Source organism: Glycine max, chromosome 14, assembly GCF_000004515.6.
Source record: "Glycine max cultivar Williams 82 chromosome 14, Glycine_max_v4.0, whole genome shotgun sequence".
In the NCBI taxonomy this organism is placed as follows: Eukaryota; Viridiplantae; Streptophyta; class Magnoliopsida; order Fabales; family Fabaceae; genus Glycine; species Glycine max.
In genome coordinates, this window is record NC_038250.2 from 33856976 (window position 1) to 33882693 (window position 25718).

The following is a 25718-nucleotide window of genomic DNA, read 5'->3' on the forward strand; positions in this document are numbered from 1 at the left end:
GGGCCAGCAGCATTTTGGAAGGAAGGAGCAGGCTGCTGTTGTTGTTGCTGAGGGCTGGACCATCTGAGGTTAGGGTGATTCCTCCATCCAGGGTTGTATCTGTTGCTGGAAAGGTCATAATTGCTCTGCTGTGGTTGATTTTGCTGCTGAGGTTGAGGAGGTCTATTGTAAATATTTGCAGCATAAGCTTCAGGCTGCTCAATTGCTCCAGGTTGCTGCATGGAAGGGCAAAGGTCTGTATGGTGGTCAGCAGAGGAGCACAAACCACAAACCCTTGCGACAGGTACAGATTTCTGATTCAAGGCCAGCTGGGTTACCAAATTAACCAATGCATCCAGTTTGCCTTCAAGCTTCTTAGTTTCAGATGATGCAGATGGGTTTGTAGCTACCTCATGCACTCCTCTAATGACTATGGCATCATTTCTGGCGCTAAACTGCTGGGAGTTGGAGGCCATCTTCTCAATTAAATTTCTGGCTTCAGCAGGAGTCATGTCTCCAAGGGCTCCACCACTGGCAGCATCTATCATACTTCTCTCCATATTACTGAGTCCTTCATAAAAATATTGGAGAAGAAGCTGTTCTGAAATCTGATGGTGGGGGAAACTGGCACATAGTTTCTTAAATCTCTCCCAGTACTCATACAGGCTCTCTCCACTGAGTTGTCTAATACCTGAGATATCCTTCCTGATGGCTGTGGTCCTGGAAGCAGGGAAAATTTTTTCTAAGAATACTCTCTTAAGGTCATCCCAGCTCGTGATGGATCTTGGAGCAAGGTAATACAGCCAGTCCTTTGCCACTCCCTCTAATGAATGAGGAAAAGCCTTCAGAAATATGTGATCCTCTTGGACATCTGGGGGTTTCATGGTGGAGCAGACAATGTGAAATTCTTTCAAATGTTTGTGCGGGTCTTCACCTGCAAGGCCATGAAACTTTGGAAGCAAATGAATCAGTCCAGTCTTAAGAACATATGGGACATCCTCATCAGGGTATTGGATGCACAAGCTTTCATAGGTGAAATCAGGTGCAGCCATTTCCCTTAGAGTCCTCTCACGAGGTGGAGGTTGTGCCATGTTCTCAGAATGTGCAAAATCAGAATGCTCAGAATCAGAATGCTCAAAATTATAATGCTCAAGATCAGGATGTTCAAAATCACCAATAACAGAATGCACAGATTCACCAGTTATGGAATGCTCAGAATGATCAAAAGGTATAAAATGATGCCTAACTAATCTATGAAATGTCCTATCTATCTCAGGATCAAAGGGTTGTAAGTCAGATGGATTGCCTCTAGTCATACACTACATTCAGCATGCACACAACTAGTTGCCTTGTCATGTAAATAAAGGTGTAGGTTTGAACTAAAGCTACCCTCAAATGATATCCAAATGACTTGAAATTTTGTGAGCAACCTTATAAAATGATGAGAAGATAGCACAAAAAATTTCAGACAAAAATTCAAAGTCTAACTATGAAAGCTAAAATTGGTAGGTTAAGAAAAATAAGTGAATAAAACTTGAAAAATAAAAAACTTTTGACAGAATCGCTTTTTTTGGACGATGGAGACCTCAGCTAGCCTACCGCAGGCTGCCACGGCGTAGGAAATTTTTTTCTACCCCAAATGCATATATAATAATTGCGATTCTGATAACCGGAGCAAAAGTTATGGCCGTTTGAAGTTTTGACAAACACAAAATTTGCTAGTTTTTTGGAACTTTCAAATCTGACCAAACTAAAGGCTCTAGCTATTTTTCCCACAAAATATGGATTAAAAGAAGTTACCACAAAAAAATTCAGCCAAAAATAACAACCCTAGCTACTAAAACAAAAAATCCCAATTAATTCAGCATGGGTGGTCGCTAAAATCCGTCTCTAATTGATTTCTACTACTACTCTGTTTTTCCGCAAGCTGATTTCTACTACTACTCTGTTTTCAAGCACAATCTTCACAGCAAAACACCCAAGACTGAAATAGGGGAAACGCTTAATGGTAAAACTGAAACAGAACACACATTAAACAAAATACCAGGACACTAATCAACACTAACACACATACTAACACAATACTAACAATTAAAACACGAAAGGATTAAACACACAACAGTAGCTAGCTATTATGAACCTTTGGACACTGCTCCCCGGCAACGGCGCCAAATTTGATCGAGGCCGTACCCGAATCAAATAAACATGAAAATGCAGTAACTAGGAAGTGATCCTAGGTCGTTTCCCAACGAGCAGTGACAAACCAAATGTTCATAATATACTTGCAGTAACAGTAACGATGGGGGGGGGGGGGGGGGTTGGTTGTTTGGTAATTAAAGAGCAGAACAAATAAAATGGAATACGAAACTACTAATATTAAAAACGGGTTGTTTCCTCTGATTCAGAAGCCACTCTCTTATCCTGGGTTATGGAGAATTCGTCCCTAACAGTCAACCACTTAATCCAACCCTATTTCAATTTACTAAGCGAAAATCAACTTAGGGTTTTCAATACGTGATTAGGCACCCCATACACCAGTTAGCCCTTCGTCCATTAAGCATGAACGCAAGTTAGGCTCAGAGGCAATTAATCGAACACGAAGCGTGCACTGATTAATATTCACGAAATTGGGATAACTGGTGAAGGGAAAACTGCCAGGAAACCACATTACAAATGCAACCTCAAAGAGAGTTGGGCTTCGTCCTCAAAAGGAAACAACACCAGAAAATCTAGCCTTCCATGGATTCAAACAGAAAACACAAATGAAACATGAAGCAGAAACGTAAATGAACAAGAACGTAAATGAACAGAAACGTAAATGAACAGAAACGTAAATGAAAGTAGAAGAAGAAGCAAGAATGAACTCGTAATTAGAAGCAGAAAACGGAAATTTGCATTAAGAACGAGAACTGTAGCAAGAGAACAGAAAAATGTGAAAACCTAAAACCAAAGCTCTGAATAATGAAAATAGCATAACAGAATAGAATGCCCTGCACAAATCCCAAGGCAGCTATTTAAAAAGAGTCACTCAAAGTCACTGGGCCCTATTACAATACTCTGGCCCAAAACGAAATAAACACTGAACAACATAAAATAAAATTGCGAAATTTCCTAATTAGAAATTAACTAAGGTAAGCGCTTCTTTATTTGCCCTTTTCAAGTCCACAACCAAAATCCGGATTAAGCCCAATGTTTCATTAATTCCTGAAATTAGATTAAAAACATCAAATTAGCTAAATGAGCCCAAATAATAAAACTGCCTAATTAATTGACAATTAAGACCAATCAATAATTAAAATGGTGCAAAAAGGGTTTAGAAAATAGAAGAAAATGATGGCACATCAGTCATCATCCCAAATTACCACCATCAAACCTGAGTCATCAACTCAGGATTCCCCCAAACCTACAACAACTAAACAAACTGTAGCAGACTATGCCTGGTCTGTACAAAGACTTCTGGTCCTTGAAGGAATGGGTCTTACCAAAATCCCAAAACTAGCCAAAAAGACTTGGGCAGATATTGCCTCAGAATCTAATGATGATTCTGAAACAGATTTAGAAAAACAAATCCAAATATCCAAACAATCCAAAACAATTATCAATCCAAAAGGAAAACAGACAATATCCCAACAAAACCCTCCTCCAAAATCCACTAACATTTATATTTCAAAAAATAAATTTTTAACTGTTTTGCAGATGGAGCCAGAATTTTGGGACAAAAATCCCTTCAAAGCCACAACTAAGGCATTTCCACAAGGTTTCCATTTCAGACCTACAACCATAAATAAAACAAGAAAATTTTATGAGTTTATATTAATAGACACAGACTCAGTGTCTATTAAACATTTCAAAGATCCCAAAGATCCAAATCTAAATACGCACTCAACTATCCAAATTTTGAAGGTTTTACAGCCTCAACATTTTGGGTCCAATCTGAATCAACCAAAGAAATTTTCTGCTCCATTTGATCCAGCAGGTTACACCTATTAGGACTACATTGATACTTGGACAAATGTATTTTGGCATCAAAACAACAAGTTTAAGCATTCTTGGTTGATTTATTTTAAAACCAATATAATTTATAATTTTCCGAATTGGTTTCTCCAATGGTGGAATTTCTTCGGACCAACATAAAAAATTTACCCAGAATAAGTCCAACAAGGATTTGGACAATTTAAAAAGATCTTTAACATGTAGGAATCAAGAATCCCTACCGACTTGATCTATTTTTCCACTTTTGCCTTGTCATGGATATTCTCATGGCAATACAAATATGAGAAAACCGAAAGCAACAAGCAGTTCCCACCATTAAAGAGACATGCATTCATTAAATGGTGGAATCAATTTGACACCTCTTAAGCAGCGCCAGACCAAGTTAAAATCTAGTTCCAAGCACACCCAAAATTTTTTAAGACTGATGATCCAGAGACGTCGTTGTTCCTTAATCAAAAGTCTCAACTAGCTGCTTTCTTAGTAAGTTCAAAGTCAAAAGAAAGTTTGGCTAACAATTTAAAAGAAGTCCTCCAAATTCTTCAACAAGAAAAAAATGAAGGTTCGTCATCCAAGAAAGAAGAAGAATCATCAGAAGAAAATAGTGATCCATTTTACCAAAACGAGGATGATTGTTTTGGCATATCACTAATTGATGATTAAAATTATGTTCCTGGTTACATGATCGGCCAATTGTATTTCCAAACTGGTCACAGGACTAATCAAATGTAATTATTGCCTGTAATAGTTCTGGTAACACAACTGGTACTGTAGTAAACAGTATTTCCATTCGCTATTTAAGGAGTCCTCAAATTCATTGTGAGGCACCCTTTCAGATAGCCATTTTCCAAGTTTTTAGAGAAAGGTGCTATGCATTAGGAAATCTTTTGTAAGCTCTTATTTCAATTTCAATTCAAATAAATTCAAAGTTTCTTCTATTTCTCTTCTCCCCCCTCACAGATCCTGTGCGGCTCTACCGCCACTTCTATTTCTTTTAATGTTTTAATTTATCTTACTCTTTTATTTCTCTTTTTTTCAAAAACCGGGGATTTGTAAGCCTGCAAAGGTGTGCCCTTGATATCTACTTTTGAAACTGCATAACCTTTCCATTATACTGCATTCTTACTTCCTATATGTTCGTTAGATCCCTTCCGCCTGATCTCTGGTGTATATATATGTGTGTGTGTGTGTGAGGGGCCATTTTAAAGGCCCAATCATGTCTGAAGTGACCTGAAATCAAAGGGTTGTTCTATGATGAGGTTAGAGTGAATGGTGATAAAAAACCCTAATGGATAATATGCAACCATATGTACTAATTAATTATAAGTACTAACCAATAATGAATCACAGTCAGACAAAAAAGTAATATCATCAAGGTAGTAAACAAGGAAAAGGTTGAAAAGAAATAATGTTTATCCTCATCAATGACAATCCTTATGTTATTTTCATTTATTCTCATCATCTCTAGGTGAATTTTTTTTTGAAAGGATGGGAAATAAATATTGTTGAGAATTGAAAAATATATCAATATGGGAATTCTGAGATTACATGAAAACTTAATTAATTTTGAATTTATTATATTTAGCTCTCTCTCTCTCTCTCTCTCTCTCTCTCTCTCTCTCTATATATATATATATATATATATATATATAACGGGTTTGACTTACCTCAATTGCAAGAAGAGAGTTAATTTACTCAGTTTGTGACGATACTGTAAAAGTCACCTTTTTCACAGATTCCAGTAAAAACCTAGACACAACAATCCCAAATTATAATTTGTATACTAAGCAGCAGAGGAAAATTAAACCACAAAAAAAATAAAATACATGCAGAATTTTAACATTGTATAAAACTTTGCATGTTTATTCCTACACCTTATTCCTTGTCACTTATGGCCATTTTGATTGAAAGGCTACCACCATCATTGTTCTACCTACACTCTACAGCCTATGGAGATGTGTACTACAATAAAAATGAATTTCTTTCATAATAGTCGACATATTATGGTTTCTCCATTTAATTCTTAGTGATGCCTACTATTAATATAATTTCTTGCTGTGCTGCATTTACTTTTAGAGGAAACTGTTGAAGAAAAAGAAAAAAGAAGAATAGAATATGTCTTGAATTGTATGCTGCCCATAGCTAACAAATTTAATCTATTTCATTATCATTAGAGTAGAAAAGTAGAATTACTCTCTTTTATTTTTACTTTTTTAAGTAGAGTTAGTTTGTTAGTTAACTCAACTAACCTTAGGTTAGTTGATAGTTGGTTTGTTAGTTATGATAGTTGTGGCAATAGCTAGCAAGTGGAAAATCAGCCAGTGTCTAAATATTTGCTTTAAATTCAGACTTCTGCTGATTCCATTGGTTTGGTTGGAGTGTAAATTTCTTTAGATGAGCATCTTGATGCTATTCTTAAGGGGTTACCTAGGGAATATGAGTCCACCATGTCATTCATATGCAGTAAGTTTGAACCTCTACAGTATGATGGGTTGAAACTTTACTTATAGGTTATGAAGCTAGGCTTGATAAATTTTAAAAATGGGACTCTCTCGTTACTGTTAATCTGACTGAAGGGGCTTCCACTTCTAACAGATCTATTAACTTCACTCAAGGGGATTCAACTTCTAACAATTCTGCTTGTGGTTGGGCTATCTATGATTATGGATGATGTTCATTGTTAAAATGGCATGTTAATTAAATGCAATCAATCACCTAGCACATGGATCAACTCACCTGTGGTTGTTATGATTTAATCATTAGTCTTGAATTTGAGCTTTCAATATGTAACTACATTAAATATTGGAAAATAAATTTTTTACTGCTCATGTGATCTTATTTGGCTAGAGTAGGATTGTTTTGGTCAAGGATACCTGTGATGTTAAACTAACCAAATTAAAGTGAAAAGGCAATTTAGTCCCTGAGATTGTATTCATTTTGCATATTAGTCCCTAACTTAATATTAAATTCAAAATAGTCTTTATCTTTGCATAAGTGTTGCAAAATTGTCCTTTCGTTAAATTTTAAAATAATGCCGTTAGTGAGGTCAATTTTAGTGCCACGTGGACTATCCAACGTGGCACTATAGGATGACATGGCATGACACATGGACGTGCCTCTTAAAAGATGCCACGTCATTTGATGATAGCAAAACGAGTAAATAGACAATTTAGTCCTTGACTTTGTACCCCTGTTGCATATTAGTCCCTAACTTAATGAAAAATTCAAAATAGTCCCTATCTTTTGCATAAGTATTGCAAAATAGTCCTTCCGTTAAATTTTAAAGTAACGCTGTTAGTGAGGTCAATTTTAGTGCCACGTCATTTGATGATGATAGAATGAGTGGCTTCTTCAAATTTGATGGTTCTGAACCAATTGAGGCATATATACGAAAAAGAACCCACACACACTTGCACAAATAAAAAAAACCAAAAATCCACAGCAACAATCTTATCTCTGTAGCCGTCAACACCAATGGGCGAGGTCTACATAACCATTCTCTTTTCCTCTTTTTTTTTTCTTCAATTACCATCAATGTATCATTCTGGGTTCTGATTTTTTTTTTAGTGTTTTGAATAGGAAGATAAAAAATCAGAGGAAAACAAAGTGGAGGAGAAAAAAGAAAATGAATTAGAAAAGAAAGAAGAAGAGAAAAAACCAGAGGAATCAAAAGATGACAAGGAATCCAAGGAAGAATCTGCGCCGCTAGAAATCGTGCCAGGCACAACCTTTGCAATGCATGGACACTTTAAGCATGATTTCTGGCATCTTTTAAGTTAGGGACTATTTTACAACACTTATGCAAAAGATAGGGACTATTTTGAATCTTTCATTAAGTTAGGGACTAATATGCAACAGGGGTACAAAGTCAGGGACTAAATTGTCTATTTACTCATTTTGTTATCATTAAATGATGTGGCATCTTTTAGGAGGCACGTCCACGTGTCATGCCACGTCATCCTTTAGTGCCACATTGGATAGTCCACATGGCACTAAAATTGACCTCACTAACGGCATTACTTTAAAATTTAACGGAAGGACTATTTTGCAACAGTTATGCAAAGATAGGGACTATTTTGAATTTAATATTAAGTTAGGGACTAATATACAAAATAGGTACAATCTCAGGGACTAAATTGCCTATTCACTCAACCAAATTAAATGCAATGTGTTTAGCTTGAGTTATAATCATTAATTTCAGTTTAATGTTGGTTGTTTGTTGCCATGTTGCAGCGTTCTAGCCTTAGCTCACCATCTAAGTTGGTGATGCAATTTTGGGCTTTGAGTTGGGTGGCTATGATTTGATTGATGACTTTCCTTGTCATGTCATGGATGTTGTGGATTTGTAAGAGCAACTGTGATGGGGATGGGATCAGGTGGAAAGTGAATATCATTTGTCAAAGTAAGGAGGATGAAGGGGTTCGTTTCTCTTCTTACATTTGCAGCTTGTGAGTGGCTTTTGATATTTCTGCTGCTACTCGATGCCTTGCTATCATATATGCTCACCAATTTTGCATGCTATTTCCAACTATAAATGCCTTGCTTGTTGTGTTCTAGGCTTAATCATATCTTATGCCGTCAAAGCCCAGAGTTGTATGAGATCCTATTTTGTAGCAATCAGAAATCAGAAATATCATCTATGATTTTGTATCATATTCATGGTAAGCTAGCAGATGGGCATAAGATGTGTGATGATTGTCTTTTTTCAGTCACTACAAAGACCAAGTGCAATGCAGAAACTCAAATATTGTTGGGAAATTTGGCCTGGTTCTTGGTAGTTCTGGTTTCAAAAGTCCATCACTAAGCAAAGATTTGTTGTTTGGATCTAAGGGTGCAAGACTATGTACAAGACAATGTACTTGTTGTGGTAAGCTTTGGAAGTCAGATCAAAACTCCTCAAGATCTATCCATCTAAAATCACATGGCAGAGTTGTTCTTAAGCCATATATTCGTTTTCCATGTGCACTGAAGCAAAGCTATTTAAATCACCATAATAACTTGAAGAAAATGAGGGATAAATTTCCTGGATCAGAGGGAAAAGGAAGTTTTTGGCCACTATCTCATGTTGGGTACACTGAGGTGACACTTAATTCAAATTCTGAGTCCAAATTTCCATTTTGTAATGATGATGATGATGTTAGTAGGGTGCATGATGAGAACATTGAAGTCAGCAATGACCCTATTGCTCAAGTTACATCTGCACCTTCCTCAAAATGTATTCCATGTGATTTGAATCTAAAAGAGCCAATTGAAGGATATGGGTTAAATCTATCCCTTTCCCTTCAGATCAATGTGGGGAGCCTAATGTCAGCAAACATCAAGATATGAATGCCAATTGTGTAGTAGAAAATAATTTGCAGCAAGCAAATCAAGAGTCATTAAATCTGATCCGGTTGAGCTCATTTCAATAGAGGAGGTTTCACCACCACCTATTGTTAAGAAAGTTCCTCATAGAGAATTAGAATCTGAGGATAGTAAGATTACTTCTCATTTTAAGGATTCTCTTCCTAGTCCCCTATCTGAGTTTATGACTTTGAATGGCACATATGCACATGTTGGAGCATCATCAGAAAAATGTAACATTTCTCTCTCGGTTTATTTACACTATTGTTCTTCGATCAAAATATTTGTATAACATTTTGTTTATGAATTATTTCTAGCTGCAAATGTTGCACAACCAAGAGATATTGGAATGGTATCTAAAAAGAATGGGGAAGTTATATAGAAGATTGGTACAAAGGAAACAACATCAACAGACACTCATATGGTTGTATGTGATTCTGCTCCTATAAATCCTAAAGAAGAGAATTCAAGTAACATGAATAAGTCCTCTGTAACCACTGAGGAAAGAGAAGAAACTGGTTTTATCAAAGAGAAGCCAACCATTGAGGAAGTTAACAATGTGAAGGAAGAACATGACCAATCACCATGAGACAAATCTTCTTCTAATGGGTCTAATACATCATCAAATGTTCCCATAAATCATGTTCACTCACCTGAGGCAGTTGTTGAGGCTTCTAGTTTAAATGGAGTTCAGGTATTTTGAAAGTCATCCTCAACGGAATCTGGTCTTCATTCTCTGGATGAAAGCAATATTTCTGAAATTGAAGAAGAGTCTAATGATGATAGACTGAGGAGACAAATTGAGTAGTACAATAATGAAATGCAAGGATTCTTTACAAAAGGAACTGGAGGAAGAAAGAAACGCTTCTCCTATTGCTACAAATGAAGCAATGTCTATGATTACAAGGTTACAACAGGAGAAGGCAACACTGTAGATGGAGGCTCTTCAATATTTAAGAATGATGGAGGAGCAAGCAGAATATGATAATGATGAATTGGAGAAAGTGAATGGTCTACTCAAAGAAAAGGAAAAAGAGATACAAGATTTGGAAGCTGAGGTGTAATTTTATAGATCAAACATGGCAAATGAGGAGCCTATGGTCCATAATATGCATAAGGAAAGTTGGTATTTGAAAGGAGAAAACTTCACAATACAAAACATTGTCGTGCATAACATCATAAATACCATAAGCAGTTCAAAGAATTCAAGTTGTTTACAAAGTTGGTGACGGATATATGACTGGTGAAACCACATATATCATAAATTTGAAGAGGAAAAGGATTACATTTCTCAATTTTTGAAAAACTTGGAAGAGAAGGTTCATCAAATTTATTTGCATGCACCTAATGATAGATCTGAGAAACTTGAAGTCAGTAAATCGAATCAACAAGGAGCTTCTAATGGTGAATGGCCTTAATTAGATGGTCATGAAGAGACTGAATTATCCACACAAAAAAATCATTAATACATTGATTGGAAATCATATTGATAAACATGGCTGAGCTGCTGAAGATGGTGATGCTTGTTCTCTTAGTGCAGAAAACAATCATTCAAAATGTCCTGAACCACAAATCTCCATGCCTAGAAGAGAACTTGAGTTGGTTGCTCTAGAAAATCAAATATTAGACATTAATGACCGCTTGGAAACACTAGAATTTGATCATGATCTTCTGGAGCACCTAACAAATTCTCTTCAAAATGGCAATGATGGAAAACAAATTATTCAAGACATAGCTCACCAATTGTATGAGTTACAGAGAATTGCATTAAGATGAAGATGGTAAGCATATAAACAGAAGTGTTTTTAGTTCTTAGCCACAAATAAACTTTCATAAGGTATATTAGACAACATTGTCTACACTCGTGTCAATAGAGGCGATATGAATCCACACAGAATCTTGTCAATTTTCTTTGACAGTTATACAATTTTGCACTTTCTTTCACAAACATGTGAGGAATGGTTGGCCAGGCCTGGGGTTGTTCAATGACTACGGAAGTTAATGAATTATGAACAAATTTTACTAATTTTAAAGTCTCATTTACATGTTAAAGTCTGCTTCAAATGTTGGTATTGCTTTGAAATCTAATGACAAAATCAACTTTATAATTTCGACATAATTTGTAGAGGGTTGTAACTGTTAAGTTGCCATATGTGGTCATAATTTTACTGATGAACCTATGCAATACACCAACATAAGTCATACAAGTATTAGTTACTAGTACTACCTAATGCTAACATGTAACCAGCAATCATGCTTCTAACAATGTGAGTCATTATTAGAAATGACAATCATAGTGGAAAATGGTAGGGAAGCCCACAAGAAAAGCAACTTCAACAACCACATCAACTTGTCATTGTCTAACTTAAGCCTGTTTGCATAAAAGGCAGATGTTGCCTCTTTGAAATCTAAAACTAAAACTGTTAAAAGAATAGTGAAAAATAAAATCATTGTTCATGACTGAGATAGCAAGGTAGCTCCACAGTCAAAAAGGTTATCTAGTAGTACTATATATTATGTTAATGCCACTTTGGTATTCTACAAGCTGATCCAATTGGAAAGTCTAAGCTGTAGGCATCCCTTTTGGTTTAATTAAACTTCACCTTAAGGACTCATTCATTCTTGTGCTGGTAAAAAGACACAATAAAAAACAAAAAATGGACCCAAAAGTTATGGGCCCAACAAAGCGATGGGTGTTGAAGGCTCAAGTGTAAGTAAGAGTTATTGCCATATGGAATCCAACCCAAAGTTTTTGCGGGCCAATTGATGTAGCTCCATGTGGAGCTTGTAGGCCTTGGATCTTCTTCATCAATGGAGCTCTTTGCTTCTTGAAGATCAATGACAGAGGAATGGAGAAGGAGGAAAGGTGATTGGAGACGCCACTTTAAGAAAAAGATGAGTCAAGAATAAGCTCACCACCATAGGAAGCCATGGATAAGAGCTTGAAGGTAGGAGAAGATGAGTGGTGGGAGAGTGAGAGAAGGGGCATGGAATTTATGCCTCAACTAAGGTCTGAAATTTCTTTCAAGTGTAATTTCTCAAATGATCAAAGTTGAAAAAATGAACACACAAGGCCTCTATTTATAGCCTAAGTGTCACACAAAATTGGAGGGAAATTTGAATTTCTATTCAAATTTCACTTGAATTTGAATTTGAATTTGTGGAGCCAAAATTTCACTAATTATAATTAGTGAATTTTAGCTATGGCTCAGCCCACTAGTCAAATATCAAGTCCAAGATTCTCCACTTAGTGTGCTTAGGTGTCATGAGGCATGTAAAGCATGAAGGGCATGCACAAAGTGTGACTATATGATGTGGCAATGGGGTGTAGCAAGCAAATGCTCACCTCCCCCTTAGGATGGTCCAAAATTTAATTGGATTGAGCTTCTCCCAATTCAATTAAATTTCTCTCCCAACACACAAACATCAAATAGTGCACTTAATGCATATGAAATTACAAAACTACCCCTAATACAAAAACTAGTCTAGGTGCCCTAAAATACAAGGGCTGAAAAATCCTATATTGCCAGGGTACCTTCCCTAGACTATGGATCCCGAAATAGAAGGCCCGAAAATAATGAAACTCTAATCTAATATCTACAAAGATAAGTGGGTTCATACTTAGCCCATGGGCACAAAATCTACCCTAAGGCTCATGAGAACCTTAGGGCCTTCTCCTGCATTTCTGGCCCAATCTTCTAGGAGTCTCCTAGTCATGGCTCTAGTGATGAGTCCCCTGCTTGGGAGGATTGCATCATCCCCTCCCTCTTGAAGAGGATTTTTCCTTAAATCTGTAGACCCCTTAGTTTATGTATAAAAAAGTGTCAAGTGGAAGGGAAATTAGGTCCAAAGGTGTGAGAGGATTGAAACCATAGACAACCTCAAAAGGTGACTGGTTGGTAGTTCTATGAACCCCCCTATTATAGGCAAACTCCACATGAGCAAAGTACTCATCCCAAGACTTGTGATTGCCTTTTAGGAGAGCCCTTAACAATGTGGATAGAGATCTATTCACTACCTCAGTCTGCCCATCAGTCTGTGGGTGACAAGAGGTGGAGAAAAGGATCTTAGTTCCTAGCTTAGCCCATAAAGCTTTCTAAAAATGGCTAAGGAACTTAACATATCTATTAGACACAATAGTCTTAGGCAAACCATGAAGCCTCACAACTTCTCTAAAAACAAGTCTTGAGATGTGACTAGCATCATCTACCTTGTGGCATGGTATGAAATGTGCCATCTTGATAAACCTATCCACCACCACAAAGATAAAGCCTACCCCCCTCTGGTTCCTAGGAAGCCCAAGGACAAAGTCCATACTCATATCTACCCAGGGTGCAGATGGAATGGGTAAGGGTGTGTATAGCCCATGAGGCATCACCTTAGACTTGGCTTGTAAACAAGCCACACACCTAGTGCAATACCTATGGACATCTTTTTTCATATGGGGCCAAAAGAATTTTTCCTTGAGGAAAACAAGAGTCTTATCAATTCCAAAATGGCCTATTAGCCCACCCTCATGGCTCCCTTTGACCAACAACTTTCTAATGGATCCTTGGGGTATACTGTTAGTCGGTGAATACGACTAACTTTTGTGTATAAAACTTGTGTAAATTGTATCAAACTCTTCCAATTTATGGTTATTTTGTAGTGTTATAAGTATTTTTTGTTAAGTATAGGTAATAAATACTTAGTACTTTAATTTTGTGTGTTTAATAATCATTTTCTCTCAATTTCAGGTTAATTAGGCAAGCTTTGAAAAGTGTTGTTTTTCACCTTCTCGCTAAGCCAATCTGCTGGCTTAGCGACCTTCTGCTAAGCGCAACACTCATGGGCTAAGCGCAAGGAAGACTCTGGAAGAAGATGAGTTGTACAGGCTCGCTAAGCGCACCACTTCATCTCACTAAGCGCACTGCTTCAGTTCATCCGCTAAGCGAGAAAGGCACACGCTAAGCCAAAATTCACTAATGTGCGCTAAGCGGTCCATAATTGCGCTAAGCGCACGAGCACGAACAAGGTCACCTATTTAAGCTTGAAATCAGATTTTAGAAGGAGAGTTTGGACTGCGATTCAGAGCTTTGCATGTCTAGGATTTCTAGAGAGAGAAAGGTCCAAGTTCCAGAGAGTTTTGAGAGATTTTGCTGTGTGAAGATCTGCAGAGACCAGAGCTTGAAGCAAGAGCTGGTTTGAGAGCTTCAGATGAGTTTGTGAGTGATTGTGAGATCCTAGAGGTAAAGGAGACATCCTCACCACTTGTATTTTTGCAATCTTTCATCTTGTTCTTCTCTTTGTTGTAAAGAAGGCTTCCTGGTATGGAAAGCTAAATCCTCTGTTGGATCTTCCCTGTAGGTACCTGATGTAAATATTTTTTTATCTATTTAATGATGTTTTGTGTGTTCTCTGTGCTATCTGTTTTTCATTCCAGTATGCCTTTACCTTGATCACGTAGATGCATGCTTTGTTAGGGTCATTCAATTGTGGAAACTGGTTTAACTCTAAATTCCTTGATAGTGCAGTGCTAAGTTGTCGTACTTTCATGAGGAATCGGGGTGCGATAAGTTAGTTGTGTATGTGTGTCTTAATGTGGTCCTGGTTGAGTTTAGTCTTACAAGAGGAATCTACGGACGATGCTTGATCGGGATTAGGCTAAACTATCATGAGGAATCGGGGTTTAGTATCTCAGGAGACACCATAAGAACACATGAGCATTGTTAGATAGAGAATATCTTTTCAGCATCAGGCACCTATTAGGAAGACCAACGTGTTTCTACTTGTTTTTACACATCATTTCTCTCACATTATTTTCTTTCTTTTTGTATAGATAGTTTATACACCTGTTCATATTCACACTTATCTTTACACACCAAACACTTATTTGCTGAAATAGCTTACCAAATAACACAAGTTCCCCGAGTGTTCAATACTCGGTTCTTACCGTTTTGTACTACTTGTGCGATTCGGTGCACTTGTCGGCTATCGAACATATACAAAGCCTTTCCTCCTTTAAAAAATACCCCTTAGCAATGTAGAATCCATCTTGGGCCTCGTACCCACAACTCATATAAATGAGAGAGAAGTACTCATCAGAAACATACAATTCCCTTATGTTATCAAATCCTAAAATTTAAGCTCTAAGGGAAGAAAGAAATGTGTGTCTCCTAGAAAGAGCATCTGCAACCACATTGGTCTTTCCCTTTTTGTGTTTGATAACATATGGAAATTGCTCTAGGAACTCTACCCATTTTCCATGCCTCTTATTTAACTTGCATTGCCCTCTAATGTACTTAAGTGATTCATGATCACTATGAATAACAAACTCCTTGGAAACAAGGTAATGTTCCCAAGTTTGGAGGGCTCTAACTAAGGCATAAAGCTCTTTATCATATGTGGGGTAGTTGAGAGTGGCACCATGAAGTTTCTCACTAAAGTAAGCAATAGGGTGCCCACCTTGTAACAACACAGCTCCCACACCTATACCAGAGGCATCACAGTCTAGCTAAAAAGTTTTAGAAAAATCAGGGAGAGCTAGAACGGGTGCCTTGATGAGCTTTTCTTTGAGCAAAACAAAGGCTTGCTCTTGTCTCTCTCCTCATGTGAATGTCACATTCTTCTTAACCAACTCATTAAGTGGTGAAGCAAGTGTAGAGAAATTAGGAACAAACCTTCTATAGAAACTTGCCAACCCATGGAAACTCCTAATATCTCCTACACTTTTTAAGGTGGGCCATTCTTGGATGGCCTTGATTTTCTTAGGGTCCACATGGACCCCATTTTTGCTAACCACAAAACCTAAGAAGACTACACTATCGACACAAAAGGTGCATTTATCTATATTAGCAAAGAGAGTGTGTTTCCTAAGAACTAAAAGAACTTGCCTTAGATGTCCTAAGTGATCATCTAGGTCCCTACTATATACTAAGATATCATCGAAATAAAAAACTACAAACTTACCTATAACCTCCCTTAGGACATGATTCATTAGCCTCATGAAAGTGCTTGGTGCATTAGTGAGCCCAAAAGGCATCACTAGCCACTTATACAACGCAAACTTGGTCTTAAAAGTGATTTTCCACTCATCACCTTCTCTCATCCTTATTTGGTGGTAACCACTTTTAAGATCAATTTTGGAAAATATATTTGCACCATGCAACTCATCAAGCATATTATCAAGCCTAGGAATGGGGTGCCTATACTTCATAGTTATGTTGTTGATGGCCCTTCAATCTGTACACATTCTCTACTTACCATCCTTCTTAGGCACCAACAACACACGCACAACACAAGGACTTAGGCTCTCTTGGACCCATCCTTTCCTCAACAATTCTTTAACTTGGGATTCAATCTCCTTGGTCTCTTAAGGATTAGTCTTATAAGTTGGCCTATTAGGAAGGCTTGTTCCTGGGACTAAGTCTATTTGGTGTTCTATTCCCCTAAGAGGAGGTAACCTAGGGGGTATCTCTTTGGGAAATATATCACTAAATTCCTGTAAGAGTTCTTGGACCTTTAGGGGAATGCTCTGAAGTGGGGGAATTGTGGCAGTGCTAAGGGAAGTCTCCCTTGAGAGGAGAAGGTAGAAAGATGGCTTGAGAAGAAGAGCTTTCTTAATATCTCCTTTTGTTGCAAAATGACTCTCCTTCTTTACAACTTTCTTAGAGGAACACCTTCTCCTTGACCTTTGGAGCTAAGGCCTTACTATCCTTTTTTTTTTCTTTTGTTTTTCCAACTTTTCCTCATTCCTCTTGTCCTTCATTGTAAGTTGATCCTTAGCTACCTGTGAAAGTGTTTGAGGATGCAACACAAATTTAGTGCCAAGATGGGTGAGGGTAATCTCATTAGTTAGGCCATTGTAAATGATTTACCTATCAAATTGCCATGACCTTCCTAAAAGAATATGCCCTGCCTCCATGAGAACTATATCACAATTAACTTCATCCTTATATGTCCCAATGGAGAAAGGTAACTTCACTTGTTGGTTAACTATCATTTCCCCTTGCTCATTGAGCCATTAAAGTTTATAAGGTTTTGGGTGGGGAATGATAGTGAGATTCAACTTGGAAACTAATCTTGTGCTACAACAATTGCAACAAGATCCACTATCCACAATTACAGAATAAGTTTTATCTAAAATTTTGCATCTTTTTTGAAAGATGATCTCTCTTTGGGATTGGGATAGATCACAAGATTGATCTCCAAGGAGCCTTCTAACCATTAGGAGGTCACCTTCTTCATGGGGGTAGACTTTCTCACTAGACTCTTCACCCCTTACTTCATCTTCACTAGACTCTTCACCCCAAAAACTCTATTGTCTTGCCCTTATCTTCCTTGGGTTTTGAAGGTGCATCCCCCAAAATTCCTTGGGCTTGGTCTTTCCTTGGATAAGAGTGAAAGCCATAAGATTTTGAAGAAGGCTTTCTTTTAAGTTATTGCTCCACTCTTATACAAATTTGGACTAGCTCATTTAGGTCCCTATATGGAAGGAGTTCAACATTGTCCCTCACTTCCATATTAAGCCCAATAAGGAACCTAGCTATGCTTGTTCTTTCCTTCCCTAAGTCCAGCTCTTAAAAGGAGTAGTTTCATTTGTTGTCTATATTCTTCAACACTCATACTCCCTTGTCTAAGCCTTTGGAGCTTGTCCATAAGCTCCCTTTCATAGTAGGAGGAAATTTGCCTCTTCCCAAGGGCACTCTTAAGATCATTCCAATACTCTACTAGAGGGTCCCCATGAATCCTTCGTTCCCTAACAGGGAAGTCCACCAATAGAGGACATACCCTTGAAAGCTAAAGCTAGCCAATGGAACTTTTCTCTCTTCACTAATATGATGGCAAGCAAAGAGTTGTTCAACCTTCATTTCCCAATCTAGGTAGACCACAACATTATCTTTTCCATGAAAATATGGGAGGCTAATGTTAACCTCTTGATGCCTTCTATCATTTTCTCTTCTTTGGGAGTGATGTTTAGTATGTGACCTATGGCACCCTCTATAATAGTTGCTAAGTTCTTCACTTAAACTCTTGCAAGAGGACTATTGCAAGAGGTATGTTTTTCTCTTTTCATTTCTTTCGTTATTTTTCTTCTTTCTTCCTCTCATATTTTCTCTCTTTCATCTTGACTTATTTCTTCCACTTTTTTTTTCCTTTTTCTTTTCTCTCTTGTTTTTCTTTCCACAATTTAAGGGATCTCAACTCATGTTGGTTCCTAAGTTGTGGTTCTTTCTTGTTGGGGGTTTGAAAACAAAAGGTAAAAAAAATATGGTTGAAACTAGCCAAAATAAACACTAAAAGAGGTGTGAAAGATAAGGTAAAAACTAATTGCTAAAAAAGCAAGCTATCTAGGCGGTTTGATAATGTAAGGTAAAAGAAATTTAAAGCAAGCTAGACAACTTCCTATGTGAAGGCTTGGATGACCCTTTGGAGGTCCTAACTAGTTCTTCACTTAGTCTACACGGTTTACACTAAGCTATTACATAAATAGAGACTCCCAATACACCCCTGAAGAATGTCCAAATTCAAGGAATTGCAATAGAAAAAAAAATCAGCACTCAATTATTCTATTACAACAAATTTAACAAAGCAATTAAGGTATTCAATTTTGTCTTCAATGCTTGTTTGTTTTCTCAAGTGTTTCACTCAGAATTTGGTGAGGATTTGGTTGCTTCAAATCCAATGGTGCTCCTGGGATGGTTAACCTCCAAGACCCAAAAATATTCCTTCAAGAAATGCACCAATTTCGTCTTCCAATCCTTATTGTAGGCAACACCTAAACACAAAAAAAAAGACAAGCAATAAACCAAAAGATGAAATGAAATATACACCAAAAGGAAATTTAATGTGACTTTAATTCAATGAGATTCAAGAAAAAATAAGGCAAAAGGACAACATCACAAGCCAAGGTGGAACATAAAGGAAGTCCTAGAATGGCACTAGATTAGATTGACAAATTAAAAACAAGACTCAAAACAAAATTCTAGTTATGTCAATTTAGCAACACATCTAAAAGATGAAAAAATCCAGGGAGTCAAATATTCTTGTAATACAACTCAAAATGATGAACAATTTTCAAGCAAATCAAGCATACACATTTTTTGTTGTTGTTCTGGACATGTATTTTGATGTTAATCTTTATCACCTTTTCTTGCTCCTTTTTTTTTAGTTTTTGTTCATTCTTTTTCCTTAGTTTTCATATAGATGTCTATTTTATCCAGTTAAAATTTAAGCTAAAAAATCAAAGTATTCAAGCCATGGTGGAGTTAAGAAGACAGTGTGCCAAAACTAATAGCAACCTGAATTTCAACCTAGAAATCAAGAGTAGTGTTTATGTTGCTTAAGGATTGGATAGTTACAATTTGTGTTTGCTTATGTTCAATTGTCTTGAATAACACAATTCAAGAGAGCTTAAGACTTATTTTGATTCACAAATCCAGCCACAACTCAGCACCACAACTCAATTTCTTCATAGGCATCATATAGGAAACTTAGAAAACAAAAAGAAAAGTTCAACAAGACTACTTCTAGGAATTGATTTAGAACATATTATGAACTAAATAATATGAATAAATTAGACTCAAAATTCAAATGATAGGCTAAGAATTGCAATAATACATGAAAATATGTATCTAGAATTCAATCAACAAAATCAAAATTGAACACAAACTTAGAACATAATGTGACAATTATTATGACTAAACATGACTCTAAGACAACATGAATGAAGTGATTTACACTTAAATTTTTGTGTTTTCTTTTCTAATCAATATTTTGCAAGAAAATTGAGATCTAAAGGTTTAGCACAAGAAGATTATGACTGAAAAATGATAGAACTCAAAATCAACACAAACACATGATTCAAGAGTTGATCTATAAATTTGGAACCATATAAATGCAAGAACAAGTGTAGATCTAAGATTTAATCGGTTTGTTTTTTTGAATCTACTCTAAATAGAACCAAAGACAATGGAGGAGATACATGGAGAAGAAGATGAAGAACAAGGAATTAAAGTGAATTGATCGAACAAAAAGATATAGGAAGCAAAAGAACATCACCTAGATGAAGATGCTCTGATACACATGATGTAGCTCCATGTGGAGCTTCTAGGCCTTGGATCTTCTTCATCAATGGAGTTCTTTGCTTCTTGAAGATCAATGGCAGAGGAATGGAGAAGGAGGAAAGGTGATTAGAGACACCACATCAAGGAAAAGATGAGTCAAGAACAAGCTCACCACTACAGTCGTCTACTACTGCTCTGCTTCATGAAAAAAAAATCATTTTTTGTCAAATCATTTTGTCATACCCTAATTTTGCCCGGGGACAATTGTTTGTCAACATGCGGATTTTCGCCGATCAAGTTGAGCTGCTTAACATCAATCGCTGCACAATCCCTAGGGTTTTGCGATGTTACAAAAAGAAATGAGCAGGATACTCAGAATGGGGGCAATTTTTGTCAACATGGGGATTTTTTCCACCCGAGTTGAGTTGCTTAACAGCAATCACAACGCAATTCATAGGGTTTCACGATGTTTCGGAAGGAAATGGGCAAGAAACTCAAGATAGGGGAAAAATGGCCCATTTTTGGACATTTCTCAGCCCCTGGGCCCACTAGGTGACTTAGGGGAGAAGCAACCAGCTCGCCTGGGCAAGAAAGTTGCTTCTGGAGTAAGCCATCAGCTCGCCTGGACGAGTTTGGCGGCAAGCTCCTCCCCCTATTTTGCTATAAATAGGTGTGGGAAGCTGAGGAGAAAGGGTTCAGCACCCTTGGCAAGCATATTTCACTTAAAATTAGTGAGGAGAAGAAGAAAGAAGGAGAAAATCAAGGCCAAGGCACTTTCGTAATGCTTCTGTAACGTTTCCGTGACCAATTCTGTGAATGTTCTTCGTCGTTCTTCATCCGTTCTTCATCGTTCATCATTCTTCAACCGATTAGTTTTCAATTTCGAAGCTTTGAATTCATTCTATGCAGCCTTAGGGGTCCATTCTTGCTTTGTATGTTTTCATCTTCATTCTTCTACTTTTGGTATTCTTTTTCTTTGTTTTAAGCAAGTTTTGACCGATCATTTAAGCCGTAATCTCACTTAATCAATTTTAAAATGAATTTCAACCGATCGTTTGTGTTGTAATCTCTTTTAATCATTGTTAAAATAAAATTCAATTGATCGTTTATGTTGTAACCTTGGTTAATCATCAAAGAATAAATTTCAACCGGTCATTTACATTGAAAGTTCTCTTTTGACGAGTTGAGAAATAACCAAGTGAAACTAAAGCTAAAATCAACTCACAAATTCGAAATTTCTCTTTTAACGAGTTGACGAGTTTTGTTTTTTCTATTAGATATATAATATACGATCTTTTCTTCATTTGTTCTTGCACCTTCATCCATTCTCATTTGTCTGCATGTTTATTTTTTTTGCGATTAAACGGTACAAATCCGACGATGAGTCCTGTGAAGGTACTAATACCGAGGACCCTGACATTGATTTTGATCGAATAGAAAACCCGATCAAGGATGAAGAAGATGATGATACGGGGTTTCCCCTAGAGCTAGAAATGATGGTCGCTCAGGAAGACCAAGAAATGAAGTCACACTAAGAAGAGACAGAAATCATGAACTTAGGTGTTGGCGAGGAAAGGAAAGAGGTAAAAGTTGGTACGGGCATGACCACACTGATCCGAGATGAATTGGTGGTTTTGCTACGGAACTACCATGACATCTTCGCTTGGTCGTACCAAGATATGCCCGGTTTGAACCCCGACATTGTACAACATTGATTACTGTTGAATCCCAATTGTTCCCCAGTAAAGCAAAATTAAGAAGGATGAAGCCGGAAATGTCCTTAAAAATCAAAGAAGAGGTGAAAAAGCAGTTCGATGCTGGTTTTTGGTCGTGGCTCGAGTAGCCAACATCGTGCCAGTTCCTAAGAAAGATGGGAAGGTACGAATGTGCATGGACTATCGGGACCTAAACCGAGCCAATCCAAAGGATAACTTTCCTTTACCACACATTGATGTCCTTGTGGATAACACAACCAATTTCGCTTTATTTTCCTTCATGGACGAATTCTCGGGTTACAATTAGATAAAGATGGCGTCAGAAGACATGGAGAAGACTATGTTCGTTACCCTTTGGGGAACATTCTATTACAAGGTGACGTCCTTTGAGCTCAAAAATGCTGGGGCAACCTATCAGCGGGCTATGGTAGCATATTCCACGATATGATGAACAAAGAGATTGAAGTCTACGTGGATGACATGATTGCCAAGTCTAGAACTGAGGAGGAACATCTCATCAACTTGTGGAAGTTGTTCGAGAGGCTGCGGAAGTACTAATTGAGATTGAATCCCGCCAAGTGCACCTTCGGGGTCAAGTCGAGAAAATTGCTCGGTTTCATCATTGTCGCAACCTACCCTTTCGCGGGCGAGCGAGGCGAGGCTCACGGGTGCGTCTTCCAAAGGAGGAAAATGCGCGGAGTTGCCACCAACGTTTATTTGTGGAAAACGTTAGAAAAATCAAAGGAAACTGGTCATGAAGAATATTCTAGATTCGGGAGTTATCTTTACATTTGAGGAAGGTATTAGCACCTCTCACGTTTGTCCCAAAGGACAACAGCCTTAGATTAGAATTGTGTGAAATTATGTATCTAAACTTTTATTTCTTTTTATTTTTTTGAGGTCGACAAAAGCGAGGCTCTTGCTCCTACGTACCTTCCATTGAAGAGGAAATCAGACCTACATAGTTCTTTTTAAAGGGGGAATCAAGCGATTCTTTTTACTTGGAATGTGGTCTTTTTAAGGCGTTGGACCTTAAAAATGATCCATTTTTACTTGGTAAGGAAAACTGAGGTATCGAACCTTAAAATTCTTTTTAGTGATTTTTTGCGAACGAGCTTGACTTTGCGAGTTGATTTTTTGCCTTAGTTTCACTTTAGTTATTAGTCAATTCAATCAAGAAAGAGAAATCCCAAAGAGAAACGTCCGATTGCTTTTTTGGTTCATTTTACTAAGAGATATTTTTTTAATTATTATATTATTATTTTACCTCTTTTTGGTTTCCAACGTGGTTACGGCATGACCAAACGGTCGGATTTCATTTTAACAGAAATTAACGGATATTACAAATCAAATGATCGGTGGAAATTTATTTTATTTTTTGATTAGGCGAGAAAATGACTTAAGTAAATGACTGAAGCACGTCAAAAGGGGGTATGGAAAGTAAATGAAACGAGAATAAAAGCATGCGAAACAAAAGGGGACCACCAAGGGTACATAGAATGAATTGAAAAGTTCGATTTCGAGAACTTACCGGTTGAAGACCGAAGAACGACGAACGACAAAGAACGGTTGAAAATCTTCACGAAATCACCCACGGAAACATTACGGAAACGTTACGGAAGCGCCTCGGCTTGGATTTTCTTCACGAAAACAATTTTCCTCACTAATTTCAAGTGAATACGAAGCGCCAAGAAGGCTAAACCCTTTCCTTCTTCACTCCTCCCTCTATTTATACGAAAATAGGGGAGGAGCTTGCCACCCAGCTCGCCAAGGCGAGCCAGGTTGCTTCCTCCAGAAGCAACCACCTTCTGGAGGAATATTCTGGAAGGCCCAAGTGGGCCTGGTTGCTATTTGCACCCTTTTTTTACTAAATACACCCCCTTTGCTTTTTTTGGTGATTCTTTTTCCGTAACGTTATGAAACTTTATGAATTTCGTAACGATACTTGTTTTCTTTCCGTAAGGTTACGGAACCTTATGGCTCATGTAATTACTCCTTTTTTAGCTTTCGGAATGTTACGGAAACTCACGGATTGCACAACAACACTTCCTTTTGATTTCCAGCACGTTACGGAATTTCACGGATTGCGTAACAATGCTTTCTTTTGATTTCCGGTATGTCTCGGAACTTCACGTATTGTGCAAGAAAGGGTGCCAAGTACCTCGAAGCGGTCAACCAAAGGTTGCATGCCATCAAACAATAGTCCCTGGACGAAATTAGGGTATGACAATCATAAGCCAGAAAGGGATAGAGGTGGATCCCGACAAGGTGAAGGCCATCCTTGAAATTCTCGAGCCGTGCACCGAAAAGCAGGTTTGAGGTTTCTTGGGGTGCCTAATTATATAGCGAGGTTCATATCGCAGCTCACTGCTACCTATGATCCTCTCTTTAAACTTTTGCGCAAGAATCATTCGGTCCGATGGAACAACGATTGTCAAGCAATGCCTTATGAACCCTCCTATGCTTATGCCGCTAGTGCCTAGGCAACCTCTTATCCTATACATGAAGGTGTTGGATGAGTCGATGGGGTGCATGCTGGGAAAAGAGGGTTCATAAGGCATTGCTTGAGCAAAAAGTTCACCACCTAGAAAGAGGGAACGGACCGTCTACTACTTGAGTAGAAAGTTCACCACCTGCGAGATGAATTACTCTCTACTAGAAAGGACGTGTTGTGCCTTGGTGTGGACATCCCACCATCTACGGCAGTACATGTTAAGCCACACCACTTGGTTGGTATCTAAGACAGACCCAGTCAAGTACATTTTCGAGAAACTCGCTCTCACCGGACGGATCGCTAGGTGGCAGGTTTTGCTATTTGAGTTCGACATTGCTTATGTCACTCAAAAGGCAATAAAGGGAAGTGCCTTGGCAGACTATCTAGCTCAGCAGCCCCTCAATGACTACCAACCCATGCATCCAAAATTCCCAGATGAGGACATCATGGCCTTGTTTGAGGAGGAGGTGGAGGATGAAGATAGGGATAAGTGGATAGTGTGGTTTGACGACATGTCCAACGCCCTAGCCCATGGAGTTGGGGCGTTTTGGGTCACTCCTGACAATCAACACATACCCTTCACAGCAAGGTTGGACTTCGATTGCACGAATAACATGGCGGAATACGAGGCATGCGCCCTTGGGATCCAAGCAACAATTGACTTCAACATCAAATTGCTCAAAGTATACAGAGACTTAGCTTTGGTGATCCATCAATTAAAAGGAGAATGAGAGACCAGGGATCACAAATTGATACCCTATCAGGCTTACATCAAGAAACTAACAGAGTTCTTTGATGATATCTCCATCCACCACATTCCCAGAGAGGAGAATTAGATGACTAATGCGCTTGCTACTGTAGCATCCATGTTTCAGCTAACCCCACATGGAGACTTGTCGTACATCAAGTTCAGATGTCACGGCAAGCCCGCACATTGCTGCTTCATAGAAGAGGAGCAAGACGGTAAATCATGGTACTTTGACATTAAGCGATACGTCGAGGACAAGGAGTACCCACAAGAGGCTTTCGACAACGACAAAAGGATGTGGCGAAGGTTAGCAGCTCTGATGCGTAGACGCCAAAAAGGCCGAACAAATGCTCATAAAGGTGTATGAGAGATCATTTGGGACGCATGCCATGGGCCGAAAGATT

The 25718-nt window shown here is 37.9% G+C and overlaps 1 protein-coding gene, 1 non-coding gene and 1 pseudogene across 2 annotated transcripts; all 3 read left to right on the top strand.

Annotated features, from left to right (window-relative positions):
• Nucleotides 1-585: 585 nt before the first annotated feature.
• On the top strand, nucleotides 586-692 carry LOC112999425 (small nucleolar RNA R71). Its single transcript, XR_003264612.1, has one exon. It is a non-coding gene; the product is annotated as a small nucleolar RNA R71 (small nucleolar RNA).
• A 7688-nt stretch (nucleotides 693-8380) lies between these two features.
• On the top strand, nucleotides 8381-22520 carry LOC112999335 (probable myosin-binding protein 4; annotated as a pseudogene).
• Nucleotides 22521-24712: 2192 nt separating this feature from the next.
• On the top strand, nucleotides 24713-25297 carry LOC102667976 (uncharacterized). The gene has a single exon (XM_006596733.1). It carries the CDS (start codon nucleotides 24713-24715, stop codon nucleotides 25295-25297), a length of 585 nt encoding a protein of 194 aa, XP_006596796.1.
• Nucleotides 25298-25718: the final 421 nt, after the last annotated feature.

What these genes read in the sequence shown, in the direction of transcription:
- LOC102667976 (XM_006596733.1), top strand. Translation starts at nt 24,713, where the DNA reads ATGAATTACTCTCTACTAGAAAGGACGTGTTGTGCCTTGGTGTGGACA.